The sequence below is a fragment of the Procambarus clarkii genome, chromosome 14 (genome assembly GCF_040958095.1).
Source record: "Procambarus clarkii isolate CNS0578487 chromosome 14, FALCON_Pclarkii_2.0, whole genome shotgun sequence".
NCBI lineage: Eukaryota > Metazoa > Arthropoda > Malacostraca > Decapoda > Cambaridae > Procambarus > Procambarus clarkii.
In genome coordinates, this window is record NC_091163.1 from 8,847,032 (window position 1) to 8,866,416 (window position 19,385).

At 38.9% G+C, this 19,385-nt stretch overlaps 1 protein-coding gene across 2 annotated transcripts in view; it reads left to right on the top strand.

The window, feature by feature from the left end:
* Past1 (putative achaete scute target 1) overlaps positions 1–19,385 on the top strand; it is an 82,055-nt gene that overhangs the window by 1,360 nt on the left and 61,310 nt on the right. Inside the window, exon 1 of one of the 2 annotated variants that reach the window (XM_045764545.2) lies at positions 15,577–16,476. The exons of the other annotated variant lie outside the window; for it this stretch is intronic. Coding sequence (XP_045620501.1) covers positions 15,671–16,476 — 806 coding nt within the window. The 5' untranslated portion in view covers positions 15,577–15,670. Of the gene's footprint in view, positions 1–15,576; positions 16,477–19,385 lie in introns of those variants that run through there. 2 annotated transcript variants of the gene reach the window in all.

Here is a 19,385-nt window from a genome sequence, read left to right on the forward strand (position 1 = left end):
ATATTATATATATATATATAATATATATAATATATATAATATATTAATTGTCACTTGTCCACTTGTAATAATTGAAGGCACTTTCCGGCATGTATTCGTCTCCGTGTCCCCCCCAACCCCCCCTCCCTCGTGCATCTCTCAAAGCCTGGTCTGAAAATAGCCGGAAGTAGTGTGCTCGTTTATACAGTATAACTAACGTGTGTGAATATTTTGGTAGTTTAATTAGCTATTTTGAATGATTTGTTTTGCCTTTATAAGTTTACTTTCTGAAGAGCAACAGGAGTCAGCACTGAGGGGATCAGGATGTACAGAGGTGACGGATCGGGGTGGCAAGAGATCCTATTAATCCGGAAATATAATGAAGGAGCAGGTTCTGGGTCGTTAGTCTGAGTCACGACGGCGTGGTTCAAGTAATGTGGGTTGGGGCGTCGCTTTATGTCTGGCGTGTTGGGGACAGTACACACACTCCACTTCGCAAAGTCTTCGCGATTTTTACAAGATTTAAAAAATGCGTTTGAGACGCGAGAGAATGTTAACAGGTCTTTGTGTGGCCAACGGATGTTATTTTTATTTTTTTCAGGCCGACTGTGATGAACAGTTTTCCGCATTTTTTAAATATATTTGGCATGTAGAGGTATAGTTTCTTTAGGATGTTTGGTAGTAAGTTAAGTATAAATAATTTTGTTCGGTTTTCTTGTGATATATAGGAATTTGTGTCAAGTAACTTTTTATTAGTAAATGAAAGTAACGTAAGATAAGTTAAAAGTGAGAAGTAATCAATCATTCTTGGCGCATTAACCATATCAAATTATTTACATCTTGCGTAGCCTAGCGTCAACAATTGTTACTATGCTTAGCTTGTATGTTATCCCATTTTCTAAGCAGTGCATGACTTATAAAAATGCTTCTTCTTTAATGAAGCACAGCCTCGTGTAACCCTGTGATAGAACACACAATATTTTAGGTCGTGAAGATCACACGAGACCTGATTGTATTTTGTATGTGATGGTCATGCCTTCTTTTATTCTTGTAGCGAAGTGAGGTTTAATTCTTTAGTTTTCCTCGCACCTAAAACGTTTCAGTTATTAGTCTTGTGGCATACATCTAGATGTTTTCCATTTTCGTTTTGTTTGTCGAACTATTGATGTAATATGTGGTGGTCGTGAATTCTCCCTGTTCATTTTTTTAAGGCCAGCTCTTATGCTTATCAGCCGTGCATATGGAGTTGATGCTTTCCAGTTGATATGAACTTTGGACGAGTGAAATGTCATCTCCCTCTTATTTTTATCATCATATTTTTATAATATCAAACATTGATATTAAGGAGTTTGCCCCTCTTGGATATGAAAAACTTAAATCAGGAACAAGATAGGCCCTAGTACTGACTACTGGTAACATCTCTCAACACTGATGACTTCGTTCATTGTGACATGCTGTCTTATGCAGTTTAGGTACTCCCTTATACACTGGAATACCTTCCCTGATTTGTAAGTGCCCCTGGATTGCATGGACATTTAAGTGTTATTTTGTTATCCATGTTAAATAAGTGCAGCCTTTTGTATAGAAGGGTTTGTTTTAATATATACCTGCATGATTAGTGAAGTATTCTTGTTAGGAATTGGTTCTCTTCTGATTCTGATTATGCCACTATCAATGGCTTTGTGATTTAAAGGAGGTAGACTTATACCCTTGCTAACAGGTGGCCGACGGACACACACACACACACACACACACACACACACACACACACACACACACACACACACACACACACACACAGGCCAACTGACCTTTCTTGACCGCGTTACTTGCATTTTTTCCTTCTCTGTGTGAAGGACAACTTTTACTCTCTGGTATTTGTTGCCAATTACGTTATAAAGTGAGATACAGTACGTTAGCCTAGCGTTCTCCCTTCATACATACACCATTTATTAATTATAAAACCAATTTTCTCAAATAACGGCAGTGTTTGATGCGTGTTGATTGTATTTTTTTGACTGAGACGAAAAAACGTGAAATTTTTTGTATCAAGGTTAAGGGAAAGTGTTAATGATTGTTGGCTGTGAAAATAAATGGAACACAATTCTTTGTCCTCTGCAGCAGTTGTTTCTCTTGTCAGAATTGTACGTAAATTTTCCTGCCAGTCACTTGACCATTATTCTAAATAAGTGTAATTTAGATTTGAATAGGCCTTTTAACAACTCAAACACTTGGCTAAAGAAAAAGTATGCAAGACTTAACTCTGACTCCAAACTCTATTAAGGGACCCCCCCACCTCCACTACGTTTCGTGGTAATGGGTTCCACAAATCAACAACCCTGTTACCGAACCAGTATTTACCCAATTCTTTCCTAAACCAAGGGCTTGGAATGAGCCACTTCGTATATTATGACTGCTCGCCAAAGGATTTTAAAACTTGATCTAATCTAATCCATCCTTGTCTAACCTAACCTAGCCTAGCTTAACTCTTCCACTACGATATATATATATATATATATATATATATATATATATATATATATATATATATATATACAGTTTTAACAATTACAAAAGAAGTATGTGCAAAGCACCCGTGTACAAATTGACCGTTTCCTGTCTCATCACACTGATTCCCGAAGATAAACTTGGTTTATTTTAGACTATGGGGCTCGACCCATCCTGTGGGGGTTAGCTGAAAGGTTAGAGAGTCACATAATAGGTTCAGGACCTAGACTACAATGTTGTTATTATGTGTACATGTGTACATGTATAAATATATGTATAAACTAAGACTAGGGCTCATTAAGCAAGTCATTGAGGTTCCTAGTGCAATTGCAAGCTAGAGCTGTCATCCTACATTGGCTCATCTGAAGCCTGCCTCTTGAGACTCATTTAGTTCATGACATTATTATCTATATCCATAGGAATAAACTAGCTTTAATTAATGCTAAGTCGTTCAGTAAAGCAATTTCGGTTTGTATTGTACTAATTACCTACAGTTTTCATTTGTCAGTTGATATATATATATATATATATATATATATTATATATATATATATATATATATATATATATATATATATATATATAATAAAGTTGTGAGGGTACCACTTCTGGTGCAAGTGTAGGGACCCATAGCCTCGGAGAGGAAAATAAAAAGTATTCAGAGAAGACCTTGTGGATTCTCACTGAACACTTTAATATTTTCTTCTATCACCCCCATTCTTTTGTATATGTACATATATATGTACGTACAATTCAATTTCTTTATTATGCACCCCATACCCATCCCGTGGGCGGTGGTGTAAAGGATTACAGAGGCACATAATCGGTTTATATATATATGAATATATATGTATATGTATATACATATATATATGTACGTATGTCTAAATTATTTGCTTTTAGCGACATTATTAATTATAGTACTGTATTGGATTGATGAAATTAAGTCGAAATTTCATTTTTGTGATTTGAACTAAACATCTCATAATTTTGCCATATTTTAACCCTTTTCCGCGTTTTAAAGATTTGTCAGTTTAAGTTTAATCATTTATTTACATAAGCGTTTGAATATTTCATTGCATTTTAATCATTTACTTTCATGATTTATATCTTAGGAATGTTGACTTGTGTGTCTATTACTGGCATTATTGTTGTTCGTACTGGCATTATCAAATCGTTATCATAAGCTTACATAAACAACTTTGTTTCCGCTATATATAGCATGCTGGGGCGCTGAATGCTGCATCTTGGAAGATAACATAAGTGTGCAAAGATGTCTTCACAACACTCAGAAGCCTCTGTAAAGTTAATTGTCCATTAAACAAGTCACAACCCAAATATTAAATGGAACTTAAGTGTCCATCCTTATTATTATTATTATTATTATTATTATTAATTCGGTGTGATTCTGCGGTACTCTATGACGTTATCCACTCGTGTATAAATCGAATCTGCCTCAACCATTGGGTTGGACGGTGGAGCGACGGTCTCACTTCATGCAGGTCGGCGTTCAATCCCCCGACCGTCCACAAGTGGTTGGGTACTATTCCTCCCCCATTCCCTCTCGTCCCATCCCAAATCCTTATCTTGATCTCTTCTAAGTGTTATATATTCGTAATGGCTTGGCACTTTCCCCTGATAATTTCTTCCCTGCTTAAAGTAATGTAATTCGTAGATTATTTTAATATTATTTATTTACACTAAGTTATTAAACTATAAATTTGTAATAATATCGTTTTATTATTATTATTATTATTGTTATTATTATTATTATTATTTATTATTACACGAAAGACTGTAAATTAAAGTTTGGTTTTTGGTTTCTTTGCCACATGTTAAAGTTCAGCTAATTAAAAAAAAAAAAAAGTTACACTCGGGGAAAGCCAAGCCACAAACGACAGAGTGAAATCTAAGTTAATCTTAGACCGGCAATACATTGAGCAATTTCAGTGTTACGTTGCGAATTTGAAGTATCATTCAGAGGCGTCTCTAGAATAGCCAATGAGTCAAATTCACTCCACTCGCAGTGTTCCAACGAAAGGTTATACCCGGTTAATTGAAATTAGCAGGGCTGGAGACCTCTCTATGGCCCAAAACTCTGCTACCAGTCTACGGGCTCACCATAGCCCGTGTTACTTGGAACTTTTTGTTCCAGGTAGCGAATCTTTAACAACAACAACAACAACTGTTACCAGACACCGGTAACTGCCCGAAACGCTTTGCGTAATAGTGGCTTTAGGCTTTGTATGTACTAGCTCTATCTATAAATCCATCAACGTTTGTGTCTCACCTTGTATGTATGTACTTTACCTGCATAAATATTTGATTTTGATTTGATTTGAAATATATTTGTGTATATTTTCAACTCTCTGCTGGCGCCTTGGCCCAGTCACACAGCACTTGAATGTTCATAAAAAAATATAAAATTAACTGCTGTTGATTCTTACGTTTTCAGAATTATGCGTTTATTGACGTCTGTGAACAGACGCAACTATTTATCACACGGGAGAATGTCTCTTTATTTTCTTAATTCGTGGATTAGTGTTTTAGCAGCATGCTCGTGTTTGTTGTATATATTTATGGTGATTCGTGAACCTTATGAAAATTAGTACTCGTATACATCCACAGGTCACTTCTGAGAAATATACTACGCAAGAGGGAGCTTGTGTTTAGCAAGAAATATTTTGTGACTGAGTTTACCTAGTTGTGTTCGCGGGGGTTGAGCTCTGGCTCTTTCGGCCCGCCTCTCAACTGTCAATCAAATTTTTTTTCCACACACACACACACACACACACACACACACACACACACACACACACACACACACACACACACACACACACACACACACAGAGGTAGCAGCCCGTAGCAGCTGTCTAACTCCCAGGTAACTGTCTAACTCCCAGCAGCTGTCTTGTGACAGCTGCTGGGAGTTAGACTGTTTACGTTTGTTGTGGGTGCTCAGGGCTTGTGTAAATGGCGTTAAGTTGTTTCTTCAAAATTTAATTTAGAATCAGTTTAGGCTAGTTTAAGTTACAATAGTTTACTACTCGCTACAATAGAGGTTGAAATAACCTCACTGTATAATAATGACACTTGGACCGATCGATACAGCAATGCTCTTCCCTCTTGCAGGTCAGCGTTCGATCCCCCGATGGTGCAAGCGGTTGGGCACACCATTCCCTTCCCACCGTCCTATTCCAGCTCCCTGTCCTCATGTCCCCTCCCAGTGCCATATTGTCATACTGGCTTAGCGATTTCATCTAATTGTCTTACCTTGTATGACGACATTTAGTAGCTTGCTCCACATACATATTTATGAATCATATCGGCAGTTTCTTCTTTGTTTATCCTTTACTCTTGTGTTTTTATGCACTCCCAGAATGTCCTTGTGATAATTAAACTCGAGTATTGTTATCTTAAAATATAAAGATATGTATCTGAATCTCTTCACCGATAACATTCTTCGTTGTAGACTACGGAAGCCCCTAGTTCGTTTAGCTAAGCAAATGACAATCTTTTTTACGCTAGTTACACAATTATTAATGTTATATATACACGGGATGGGTATGGGGTGCATAATAAAGAAAAAGTGATGAGATATCAACTACAGATTTTGAGAGATACCGCATTGCTCGATTTGTTAAAAACAAGTTAATATCGAATTATGTTTCAGTAGATTATAGTTCTAGATAATAGGCTGAAATGGCAAGAACCATTGTTGTTATAATGAACTAAACATAGTTTGAGTATTGGTAGTTTAAAATATGGAAGATATATGCATAGAATATATATTTAGAAGATATAGAAGATATATTCTTCTCCGAGGCTATGGGTCCCTACATTATCACCAGAGGTGGTACCCCTTACAAATATTAAAAACAAAGGAGTTTTTCACCACGGACTTGCCAATTAATAAACACCAGCTGAACAAACCAACGTTGAAGAAACATTGGGATTCATCACGCGGATGTGAATAACTTCAACAAATCACAGGACTGTGTATAGAAGCAGTGACAAAACTTTACACTCTTGTCAGCAACATTACGAAGGTGAGTGTTGCTGACGTTTGTAAACTTAGGTGTTTTTTTTATCATCAGACCCCCAAGCCTTACAATTAGCGTGTCACCTGTGGATTCATATGCGCGCTCGAGTGCAAGGATTATTGTAGCAATCAATTGGGTTTGAAGAGTGGAGACCCAGTTACTTAGACGCGCTCCACACTCATGAGAGAAGGAACCATCTCTCTCTCTCACGGGATGGGTATGGGGTGCATAATAAAGAAGACCCAAGCCAAATAAAAAGTTGAAATGAAGAGATACGTTGACCAGACCACACACTAGAAGGACGACGACGTTTCGGTCCATCCTGGACCATTCTCAAGTCAAGAGAGAGAGAGAGAGAGAGAGAGAGAGAGAGAGAGAGAGAGAGAGAGAAGGTATGGCAACAATGAGTTATTTGCAAGGTTGCAATAGACTGTCTTGTTTTAGCTTCACACGATGCAATAGCAAGAGTGAGCGGCGTTCATAAAACAATTGACAATCGGTGAGCTTTGCGCTAGTAGATCAACCAGAGACGCAAATAGATTTAGTTATTATTAATTTTTCTAAAGACTTTACGTGTCTACGCAAACCAGTACATCCGTCCTCGATCATGGCGGCTTAGTTTACATTTATGAAAGAGTTAACGTGCTCGGGAGCGCTACAAGGGTCGTCAGTAACCATATTAACCTTGGGCTGCCAAGTTGCAAAGCTGGTGAAGTGTTTACTAAATTCAGGACTAAGATGCCATTATCGTGCTGTGCCAGGGATGACCTGGACGGTTGCTGTGACCTGGGGTTAGATTCACGAAGCAGTTACGCAAACACTTACGAACCTATACATCTTTTCTCAATCTTTGGCTGCTCTGTTTACAATTATTAAAGAGTTAATGAGCTCCGAAGCACCAAGAGGCTGTTTATAACAATAACAACAGTTGATTGGCAAGTTTTCATGCTTGTAAACTGTTTAATAAATGTAACCAAAGGCGTCAAAGATTGAGGAAAGACGTACACGTTCGTAAGTGCTTGCGTAACTGCTTCGTGAATCTGGCCCGAGGTACCTGTCTCATAGGTGCCTGGTGTACTCACCTAGTTGTGTTTGAAGGGGGTTGAGCTCTGGCTCCTTGGTCCCGCCTCTCAACCGTCAATCAACTGGTGTACAGATTCCTGAGCCTACTGGGCTCTATCATATCTACATTTGAAACTGTGTGTGTGTGTATTTACTATTTGTGTCTGCAGAATCGAGTTATTAGCTCTTGGACCCCGCTTTTCTAACCAATCTATTTTTCCTCGATTATATCTACTACATATATTTATCTCTAACGCACACACATCCCTAGGAAGCAGCCCGTAGCAGCTGTCCAGCTCCCAGGTACCTATTTACTGCTAGGTGAACAGGTGCATCAGGGGGGGAAAGAAACTCTGCCCATATGTTTCCGCCTCCACCGAGTAAAATTAGGTCGAGACTCAGGAATCGGTTAAACAACCCGTGGTTAGAAAGGCGGGGTCCAAGAACTAACAGCTCGACAAAGTTAATACACTCAACAAATATCTGTCATTCTCCCACTCTAATTCTGTCATAGTCTAACTAGCTTGTATACAACAAGATTGTATACAACAATTGTATACAAGATTGTATATATGTTGTATACAACTTGTATACAACACAGTTGTAATGAGGCTAGACTCAAGGGCAGTTTTGTAAAGTAGGGTCTAAGACATGAGGAAAATATCAACCCGTTCTCGCACTTGTTTACAGTCAAAATTGGCTTATTTAATAAGTGCATATGTGACATACTAATTGATTGTGAATATTTTAGTTTACCTTGGAAAGCTTCATAGAAAACAGCGACCTCACCTAACCTTCTTAGTATGTTAAGATAAGCATCTTATTGCTTCTTATTTACAATTATTACTTAACCTATCAACGGTATAGGTTAAGTAATAATTGTAATTATATATACCCCCCTACGTCATCTCTACTTTGTAAACAAACCCAAACCAACTTAGCAAAAAATAATTTAACATAATTTAATCCAACTCAACCCAATTCAACCTAACCTAACCCATCCTGACCCAACCTAACCCAACATAATAAGAGATAACATTAATTTTATATGTGGTGTACAGGTGTGTGACGTCACTATGACGTCACAATGTTGATAACACACAGCGGGTCCTGGATACCTTGGCCAATATGGGCGGGTGATAAGCCCCCCTCGCTTTGATTGGTTGGTTGTGATCATGGGGTACGGCATCCATGATTCTGATTGGCTGCCTGTGGTCACGTGTCCAGGTCTGGTCAACGAACACCTTAGCTCTTTTGTGTATATTTACTATTAGAAACTCCGCCCATGTGTTTCTACCTCGGCCGGGAATCGAACCCGAACCATTAGGACTACGATCCCCGAGCGCTGTCTACTCAGCCGTGAGGCCCCCCAACCTGAACTAGGCATAAGCAAATATTCGTTCGGCATTTCATATTTCACATTTTTGCCTATTTCAAGGCTAAGACTGAAAGTGCCGTTGGAAGCAAGATCTGGTTCTCTGACCTTGAAAGTCAAGAATCACGTATTGCTTGAACTTGACACTGACCTTTGACCCAGGAATTCTCCAAACCTGATAGGACGATCTCTCGATCATGACCCCTCGCGCCTGCATCTCTTATTTTCTCCCAGGATGATCTTCTGAATATTGGAATGTTATCATCCTCATCCATCGGCCATCATGTCTTTCACAAACCTTCGTGTTAAACATCGAGAAACATTTACAAATATGTGTGTGTGCACAGAGCACTCAAATACACGCACATAACATGCACACACGCACATAACATGTACACATGCGTATAACATGCACACACGCACGTAACATACACACACACACACACACACACACACACACACACACAGACAGACATAATAATTTAATAATTCATTGTGTCGGGACAGGAAGCCATAGTGTATACATACACGTTAGGCTTTTATCGACGTCCCCCCCCCCCGCCCCCTTCCAAAATCGAATTACTGACCCCGCCCAGGATGGAACCTCACAAAAAGCTGACTAACTCCTGAGCACCTACTTTTTGCTAGGAGGGGGGGGGGGGGGAACAGATGTATTAGGTGATAGGAAATGCGCCCAACAGGAAATGCGCCCAACCATTTCTGTCCCACCCTGGATTCGAACCAGAAATTATCGAGTGTGGGTTGAGAACGAAACCGACTGTACTACCGAGACCCTAAACATTCACAGGAATGGCAAAACTTGCCTCACGGGATTAATAGAATTCCAAAATTAGACAAGCAAGAGAAGGTTGGGTAGACTGCATATTTCTTGATTGTCAGAAAGCCTTTGACAAAGTACTCAATAGGAGACTAGTGCATAAGATGGAGATCGTTGAAATTAGTTCAACCATTAGTGTTTCGTTTAAGAAATCTTAGCGCCATAACAATGGCAGTTAGTTCAGCTTGCGTTGAAGAGGCATAGTTCTCAATACGTGCTTTTTCTTCACTTGCGTTTTGAAAGGCATTATTCCTAATTATAGTGTATGCTGCCTCAGAGATTCATCAACAACCCTTACTGCCAAAACTCAAAATCTATCTCGATAAAATCATCACGTCTTCAGATACGTGAATTCAGAGACATTTCTATAACCAATGTTCCAACTGTGTAAATATTTCATTTCAAATGATCTGCTACCAGAAATCTTAGCCAAATATCCCCAGTTTGCTAACTGTAGTAACTAAGTGATTGTAACGTATCCACCGCTGCCCACTGGATGGGGGGCGGTGTGCAGGACAAACATATCAATTGTGACACTAGCTCTCCACATATGTCAGTTGCTTAATTTAGAAACTGTACATGTGGTCGATCTCGAACCCATTGTTGATGTGACGACTTATACTGAATTTTGTAACTAGCTCATCAAGATTGTAACTTGCTTATTTAAATGAATTTTGGGGTTCAGTCCCTGACCCTATTAAGTGCCTCTGTAACTTTCCACTACCGCCCACAAGAAGGTATGGGGTGCATAATAAATTAACTAAACTAACTCAAATCATCAGGACAAATAATGGGTGACCTTTGACAAGCCTCCGGCTTTCTGTCCTCGTCGAGGCCACTAGAGAAATAGTGGCCATCAGGTAAATTTAGGTACTCACATTTTTTATTTTGCCTATTCATAAAGAGCAGAAGCGACATTGAGAGCATAGAAAACGAGAGCACAGTAGGGGAGACCCACTTAAAGATCATGAAGGCCATCGCATAGCAAAAACGGAGGCAGGTGACAGAGACTAGCATATGGAGAGGGAATTATAGAAAACAAAAAGTAAGATACAATCCATAATAAATGATGTGTGTGAAAGAGAGAGAGGGAAAGAAAATTGGAGGGAGAAATGACACCGGAAATTATAGACTCTGTGACCTGTGACTGATAGAAATGCAGTCCTCAGAGACACCGGGGGGAAAAAACCCAGGAAAATCAGCCTGGAAATCAGTTTCGTATAGAGTGCCTCAATTACAAAAAAAAAAGACTAGTAAAAGAGCATGGAAAACACAGTGTGTGTGTGTGTGTGTGTATGACACGGACACAATACAGGAAGTATATAGACACGTAAACAATACTGGGAGTGTTTGGCACGGAAGAAATATGACTGCTACAAAAAGGGGAGCAAAATATGCACTCGAGTGTAAACATACAGGCCGAGAAGTACAAGTAAAGCAACACTGAATTAAGACCAAACCACGACTCAGAAGTCGGAGAAGCAATGACGTTTCGGTCCGTCCTATCGTCCGGTCCTAAGTGCTTGGACTGCAGGGATATATTTTATTGTATATAAATAGTGTTCTGAAAAATAACAACTCAAGAACTCGCCAAAAAGTTTAAAATGGGTAAACGTTTACAGTTAGAAACTAAAATAGGTAAACGGTGGTTCGTAAATAGGGTGTGTGTGTGTGTAACAAGTTCCCTGGTAGCCTCTGAGGCACGAACGCTGGACAATTTCAGGCACGAGCTGAAACACTACAAGTGTGATTGGGTGTAAACAGGAGCTGCCTCTCGTGGGCCAACAGACCTTGGGCAAATTCCTTTATTCTTAGCTCACTGACAACACTGGTGCTATAGACAAACCTGGCCAGTAATATGGCTAGAAATTGATCATGATACGAGAAATTAAATAATGTAATTTAACTTTACATCGCTGGACAAAAAAGAACTAGAGACTTGGTCACAACATACCAGGTATTTTAGCGTTAGTTATCCTCTCGCAGACGTTACAATGGCCTTTTACAACGACATTAATTTGTGATAGAGGGGAAATTTTACACCAAACTCCCGACCATAAAATTAGCTTGTCAAAATGATTATACGACACCTCACTAGCGAAAATCCTCAGATATATGGACAAGTGAACTAGGGCAAAATGTTTGGCATCAACACTGGTGGAAACTCAAAGTTTATGCGGATCAGAGAGCTATAAGTAAGAATTTTTGCAGGGTCGTCAGCAAGTGAAATTGCTTCACAGACGCAGTGAAGGTTAACTCAGTACAGTCTCGGAATGCGTCGGAGAAGCAGGTAGTAAAGGCTAACTCAATACAGTTTTAAATGCATATGATAAACGCAATAGGTTGACCAGACCACACACTAGAAGGTGAAGGGACGACGACGTTTCGGTCCGTCCTGGACCATTCTCAAGTCGATTGTGATGAGGAAGTAGATGCAGGCAATAAATAGGCAAGAGTGGTGAGGGGCAAAATAAGATGTAGTAGAGGGGATAGTAGTAGGAATACGAACTGCAGAGGGTCGTCCCTTCACCTTCTAGTGTGTGGTCTGGTCAACATAATTTAGCCACGTTATTGTGACTCATCGCCTGCAAACGCAATAGGGTCTGGAGTTGCATAAAAGGAAAAAAGAAAGCTGAAACGCAAGGTCTAAGAGTTGGAAAGCAACCCCACAAATACAGCTAAACAGCACACACACGTAAGTCAGAACACACACGTAAGTCAGAACACACTTGACCAAACCAATCGACTTAATAATGGACAATCGACTTGATAATGGTCCAGGGCGGACAGAAACGCCGTCGTTTCTCCATCTTCTGATGTCTGGTGTGTTCATCATATCTTCAACCACGTTACTGTAACTCACTGTCTGCTATTGTTGTTTTAGATTCAGCTACTGGAACCAAATTTCCATGTAGCACGGGCTATGGTGAACCCGTAATCACCGTCTGCATTCAGAACACACTTAAGAGGTCACATGTTCAGTAACCCAAGTGGTGAACCCCATGACTGTCAATAAACACGTATTACTGGAAGTTGGGTAATCATAACATTTCGTAATAATATAGATAGCGGAGAAGTGTTTGTGCGACATTTGAAGGAATAATTTCTAAGTGATTTGGAGAATTTTTACTTAGCATTATAAAGTCTAAGAAGGGGAGGGGTAGAAATAGCCTAAGCTACTCTATTCCTTTGAGATGTATTGTTTTCTTGTCTCAATAAATATACTTGAACTTGAATGTCTAAGAAATGCTTTCAAATATTAATAAAATTCACTTTTTAATGCAATTATTTTTGTCCGGGTAAAATAATTGATAAATGTAAAGATTAATTTGTCACCTGTGAGCACAATCTGATTCCAGCTTTTCAATATGAACATTATGTATATCACAGAAAGCTTCACACTTTTGCCTTGATATTTAATTAAATGTCTGTGATAAACATTGCCATCTTTTAAGACTTAAAAAGTAATAAATAATTATTAAGTCTTAAAAGATGGTAATGCTTATCAATAGGACTTACCTCCTACTATTCAAGATCCTAAATTCTCAGAAAATCAGAGACTTACAAAATAAAAGGTGCACTCTATTTACTAATTGTGTTCATAAGTCACCCCACAACTATGGCTAGGAAGGGCAAGTTACAGCACCGCTCCTGTGCCAGGTAAGTCCACTACGGGCTCACCATAGCCCGTGGTGCTTGCAACTTTTTGTTCCAAGTAGCTGAATCTAAAACAACAATTGGCTAGGAATGCCTTCCCCTACGTCTCTTTCTCAAGAGGCAAATCCTTTGTACAGCCGGCAATATGTAACAACAATTCAATATAAAGATAAGTGAATAAAAGTACATCAAATTATATTATATGCAAAGCAGCATGAAAATTATATTTCATTTCACATTGTGCTATTCATTCAGCTTTCACAATATGCTGTTGTTTGATATCTCAAATTAGACTTAATAAAACGTTCATATATAGCTTATATATATTTTTTCTTGAGGAGGGGAAGGGAAGCTGAGTTTAAATAGTACAATAAAAGTCGTCACCCGTCCTAGAAATAAAATAAACCGAGTTGGTCCCACTGAAAAACAACTTTATTTTTTTTTTACATACAAATATCTTGTTCCTGCTCAACTGGTTGGGTCAGTTTTCCTTCCCAGCTATCCATGTTCTGGTGAGGGTTTGGTAGATTATATTTTTTATTAATGTGACTTGCTTATCAGAAATTGCAGTACTTTTTTTAAATATAGAGTTTTAAGTAAGATCATTTTTTATCCTCTATGTTGTGCACCCATGATTAAATTGTTGATGACAAATTCGTGTGAGGCTGAGGAATTGCGTGGACTCTCATAATTTATCATTATAGCTCAGATTATATTTTTAAAAGCAACTCAAAAGCTTCATTGCAAATTACTTCGCTTTCATAACGTGGCCAATGAAATAATGATTTTAAGGAATGCTTGAAACTCAGCAATAACTTATTGCTATATATATATATATATATATATATATATATATATATATATATATATATATATATATATATATATATATATATATATATTTTTTTATATATATATTTTTAAAATGTATAGTTTCCACAAATGCAGCCTAACAGCGGTATAATTTAGTAAATAAACAATTGTTCATAGTAAATACTATAGTTTTTCACAGTATACCATTAGCAAGTTATTCGTTTGCCTTTTTCGGGGTAGAAGGTAGACACAGCAGTCGCTTCTGTATATATTTATTGACTGAGATAGCAAGGTATATATCTGCCTAGACGAGGTCCTTCTACTCTGAGTCTGTGAGGATAACTGAGGCTGCTGGGAGCATGCCTGATGCTCCTCTGTCTGGCATGACGTCAGAGGCCTACTCGCCTGTGATTGGTTACATTTCAACTGACAGAATTTGAGTATAACAAAGTGAAGGCAATCACTTATAATGGTAATATAAGTAATATAAATAATTTATGATGGTAAATGTAATATTACATTTGTAAAGGCCATAGTGAAGGCTATTTTACCAACAAATGTTACCTTATTTATTTAATTCTTTCTGTTAATTGTTATAATAAGTGTTAGGCAGTCGAGATGGATGCTCGCATATAAATAAATTCAGAAATAGCCTTTTTATTTCTTTCGTGAGCGCGATATTTATTAAATTCCCAGGTAAGTCAGACAGAAAATCTGCAAGTCAAATGATTTGTACGTGACTCGGACTTTTAGGTTAAGCTCGATTGGGTGTGGCCAGTAACTGTTTGGGCGACTGGTGGGAAAGTCTCGTCCCTTGACAAGAGGGATGTGGATAGATTCAAGAGGCTTTGTATCCGAGTTAATGGTGTGCGAGGATAGGAGGGTGTGAAAGCGAGGGTGGGAGAGCGAGTGTGTGTAAGAGCGAGGGTGTGAGAAAGCGAGTGTGTGTGAGAGTGAGGGTATGAGAGAGCGAGGGGTGTGAGAGCGAGCGTGTATGAGAGCGAGGGTGTGTGAGGGAGGGTGTGAGAGAGGGAATGTGTGAGAGAGCGAGTATGTGAGAGAGCAAGTGTATGAGTGTGTGAGAGCGAGAGTGTGAGTGTACCAGGGTGTGTGAGAGCGAGTGTGAGAGAGCAAGTGTGTGAGAGCGAGGCTGTGAGAGCGAGTGTGTGAGAGCGAGTGTGTGAGAGCGAGAGTGTGAGAGAGTGCCAGGGCGGGGTTGTGAACAGGATTTAAACTTGGCGGGTCGGGGAGGCAGATGGCGCTGGTGCTGGTAAACACGGCGACGTCAACTTCCGGGGGAGGCCGGAGTCCACAGTTATCTCCACCAGTGGGTTAAGCTGTCACGCAGACGAACGTGGCCCGGGCTCCGCCGCCGCCAGCACCACCACCACAATGTTCTCCTGGATGAACAAGGATGAGGCGAAGAAAAAGTCGCTAGACGTGTACGACACCGTCTTAGACGGCCTGAGGAAAGTGTACAAGACGAAGGTGTTCCCGCTGGAGTCGAACTACCAGTTCCACGACTTCCACTCCCCCGCCCTCGATGATCCAGACTTTGATGCCAAGCCCATGATCCTGCTGGTGGGGCAATACTCGACCGGTAAGACCACTTTCATCCGCTACCTCTTGGAGAGGGACTTCCCAGGCATCAGGATTGGACCCGAGCCCACCACAGATGGCTTCATTGCTGTCATGTACGGAGACACAGATGGCACCATCCCGGGGAACGCCTTAGTGGTGGACCCCAAGAAGCCCTTCAGACCTCTCTCCAAGTTTGGAAATGCTTTCCTCAACCGGTTCCAGTGCTCACAAGTGAACTCTACGGTGCTGAAGGGATTGTCTGTCATTGACACGCCCGGCATCCTCTCTGGGGAGAAGCAACGGGTGGACCGAGGTTACGAGTTTACAGGTGTCTTAGAGTGGTTCGCTGAGCGGGTAGACAGAATTATTCTCCTCTTTGATGCGCACAAACTGGATATCAGTGATGAGTTCCGGCGGTCCATTGAAGCGCTCAAGGGACACGACGATAAAATCCGTATTGTACTTAACAAGGCTGACATGGTGGACCATCAGCAGCTGATGAGAGTATACGGTGCTCTAATGTGGTCTCTAGGAAAGGTGCTCGCCACTCCTGAAGTCGCGCGGGTGTACATTGGCTCGTTTTGGGACCAGCCGCTACGCTACGATGTTAACCGAAGGTAATGGTACTATAAATTTTTTGTTTTATGGCGATGCTTTTATAAAATGTCATTTAAACGTAGGTGATGAATAGTGAGTCTGCCAACTTGCTTTATTTTGGGCAACAGCTGGTGTTAGGAAACCAAGGTAGGTACTCAAAATTGTTTTACTGTGTGTATTATTGTGATCATGGCAAAGGAACATTCGTGTGGTGCTGAAAGATGTATTTAATTTTGAGAAATTTATGATTTTAAGCCACATCTATGGCCAGTATAATACAAAAATTTATATATATATAATATATAATATATATATATATTTGTATATTTGTATAATGTGCAAAATATTATTGGTTCATATATAAATACATGAAACTGTTTAAAATTCATATGTAAACAACTCGGATCTTAAACTTTCACAACAATGCATTATCACCAAAATGTCAAATTTGTGTTTATACTACCCAATTATAACTTGATTGTGCACCCATTTTATCTCCTCGTATTAACATGTTATGGGTTCTGTGGTTGTGTGAACATTGGAGCTGTTGTATTATGGTTGCATCCACTTTTTATGGTATTGTAGTGTCAAGAATAACATATTTGTAACCTAAACTGAAGCATGTGATACATTTGAGGGCAACACCATTTGGATAGAGGCGTATGTGGCAGTACTTACTGTAGTATAAATCTAGATAACATAACTGGCATTGATGATATTGTATCCAATGAGTACCAATGAGTACCACCCCTTGTGGCTCTGGATTCATGTATTATACCATAGGCTCTAGGCCAATATTAATTGTATACCAAATTATTAGGTTAGGGGTTATACAGGTTTAGTGTTTTCTTTTGATAATTCTGAATGTATGTTAGGTTGTTTTGACAATTCTCCAGTTAGTTGAGGAAACATTGCACTTACAACAATAGGTTGATAATGTAATGTGTATTAATGCTGAGATTGTAAATCTAGTTGGCCAGTCCACCAGCCAAGAGGCCTGGTCAGAAACCGAGCCACAGAGACATTGATCCTCGGATCCAGCTTCATCCACTGCACTTTATTTACACTAAGTAAATCTTGTTTTTGGTGTGTATTTGAAAAAAAAATGGCAGTGATGAGTCAGCCAACATCTCTTTACCAAAATTAGTCTAACCAAACTTCATCTAAGTGTGTGATCCCCCAAATAAAACTGTACTTATCAAGTTTGTGATTTATATATGGCACTGTAGACATGACATATGGAATGTGTACCAGGAATCCATATAAACTCCCATTAAAAATATGGTCCACTTTACAAAGATGTGTAAATTTAGCTGAATTCTATCCTTGAATTTATTGTTAAAATATGCTGTGCAGTACTGTACTTTTAGGTTAAAAACTAAGGTAGTCGGTGCTGTTACCTTAGCCTTATGGTCTTGACAATTAATAAGTCTGAAATCTTTGAAATTTATCAGTAAAGAAAAGTGCAAATGCTCTACATAAATGTGGGCTTTATAAAGGCCACAAAATTCTAAATTCACACCATGTAACATATAACATGACTATTTATAAGTCAGTCGAGGTGCATCTATGACTTGTAGGTGTCCTGTCACCCAGCTGGTCCAAAGGCTGCTGATATTAAATAAAATTAATACTGCCATTCTGTCTTCCATAGAAGTGACTAAGTTATTAGGCTCTGGTATTAGGATCAGTGCTCTGGTATGATCAGGGACGGATCCTAACCTGCCTTTTGAAGCCGAAGGTCCATTTTCGGCGACCCACCTTAACACCCCCCCCCCCCTACCCTTTCCCATCCAGGAAGCCACCCCATTCTTTCCTCCATTTATTTTAAGAAATAAGGGTGAAAGATTAGACAATACTGTACTGGTACTGTACTATATACAGAAACCAAACAGAAGGGAGCTATCTTTACTCGCGTGGGTATTGTATAGTACAGGACTGTGTGTTTTTCTAGGTTTTTATCAAACTGTAAAATCAGTACAGTACAGATTTATCTATACAGTAAGAAGGTAATTATCAAGAGAAAGCTCCAAGCAATTACGACTATGTATAGCACATAGAAAGGATGAGGATAAGTACTTTGGATAAGATGGAGGTACCCACGGTAAATATCTTGTTCAACCCTAATAACTAGTGCTGTTTTGTATATATCACTTTGAACATTTGCAATAGTTATCCCATTTTTGCACTTATTTAATTTTCTGCACAGTTTTAATGGTAGATTTGTTATGTTTTATTAGTCTAGTTGAGAGTTTAGTTTGATTTTGTAACACATGTTAAGTACCTTTTGGTTCTTCTTTTAAGAGCTTAAGAAATGGTTTTTAAGTTTTAGCAAAAGTAAATTGTTTCAAGTGTTGTCTTAAAATTTAGGACAATACTTAATTCATTGTACGGTACCTGTATTTTGTAAATTGAATACCATTTTAGGGTTTTTAATAATTAGTTTCTGTTACGTATTAGGTTCTACAGACCTAATCCAGGGGTTTCTTAATCTAGGGTCCATGGACCCCGAAGATAACTAGGAGTTTCGCAATACAATCTATCACTATCAAGAGATGGTGATAAATTGGCTAATTCTGATCATATGTAAATGTATTTGTAAGTAATTTTAAGGTTTAATTTTTCTTATATATCCATCATCGAGAGCAGACAGAAATAGTCTGCTTTCAGTTGTCAATGAAATCCATGTGTTTATCTAATGTACTAAGAATTAATTTAAGGGTGAAAAAAGTTCAGAAACGCTGGCATATAATCACTATTCTTGTGGTATCAGATATTTTAAATAATTTTTCATTAAAAGAAGCAGTATGGTCTGTTCTTGAAACCTTTAATGAAGTAAATTAAAAAAAAATCCATGATCTATGGTTGCTATTCTAAGGACCCACAGGACTAAGCACCTGAGAAAGACATTATTATCTGTTGTGTAATA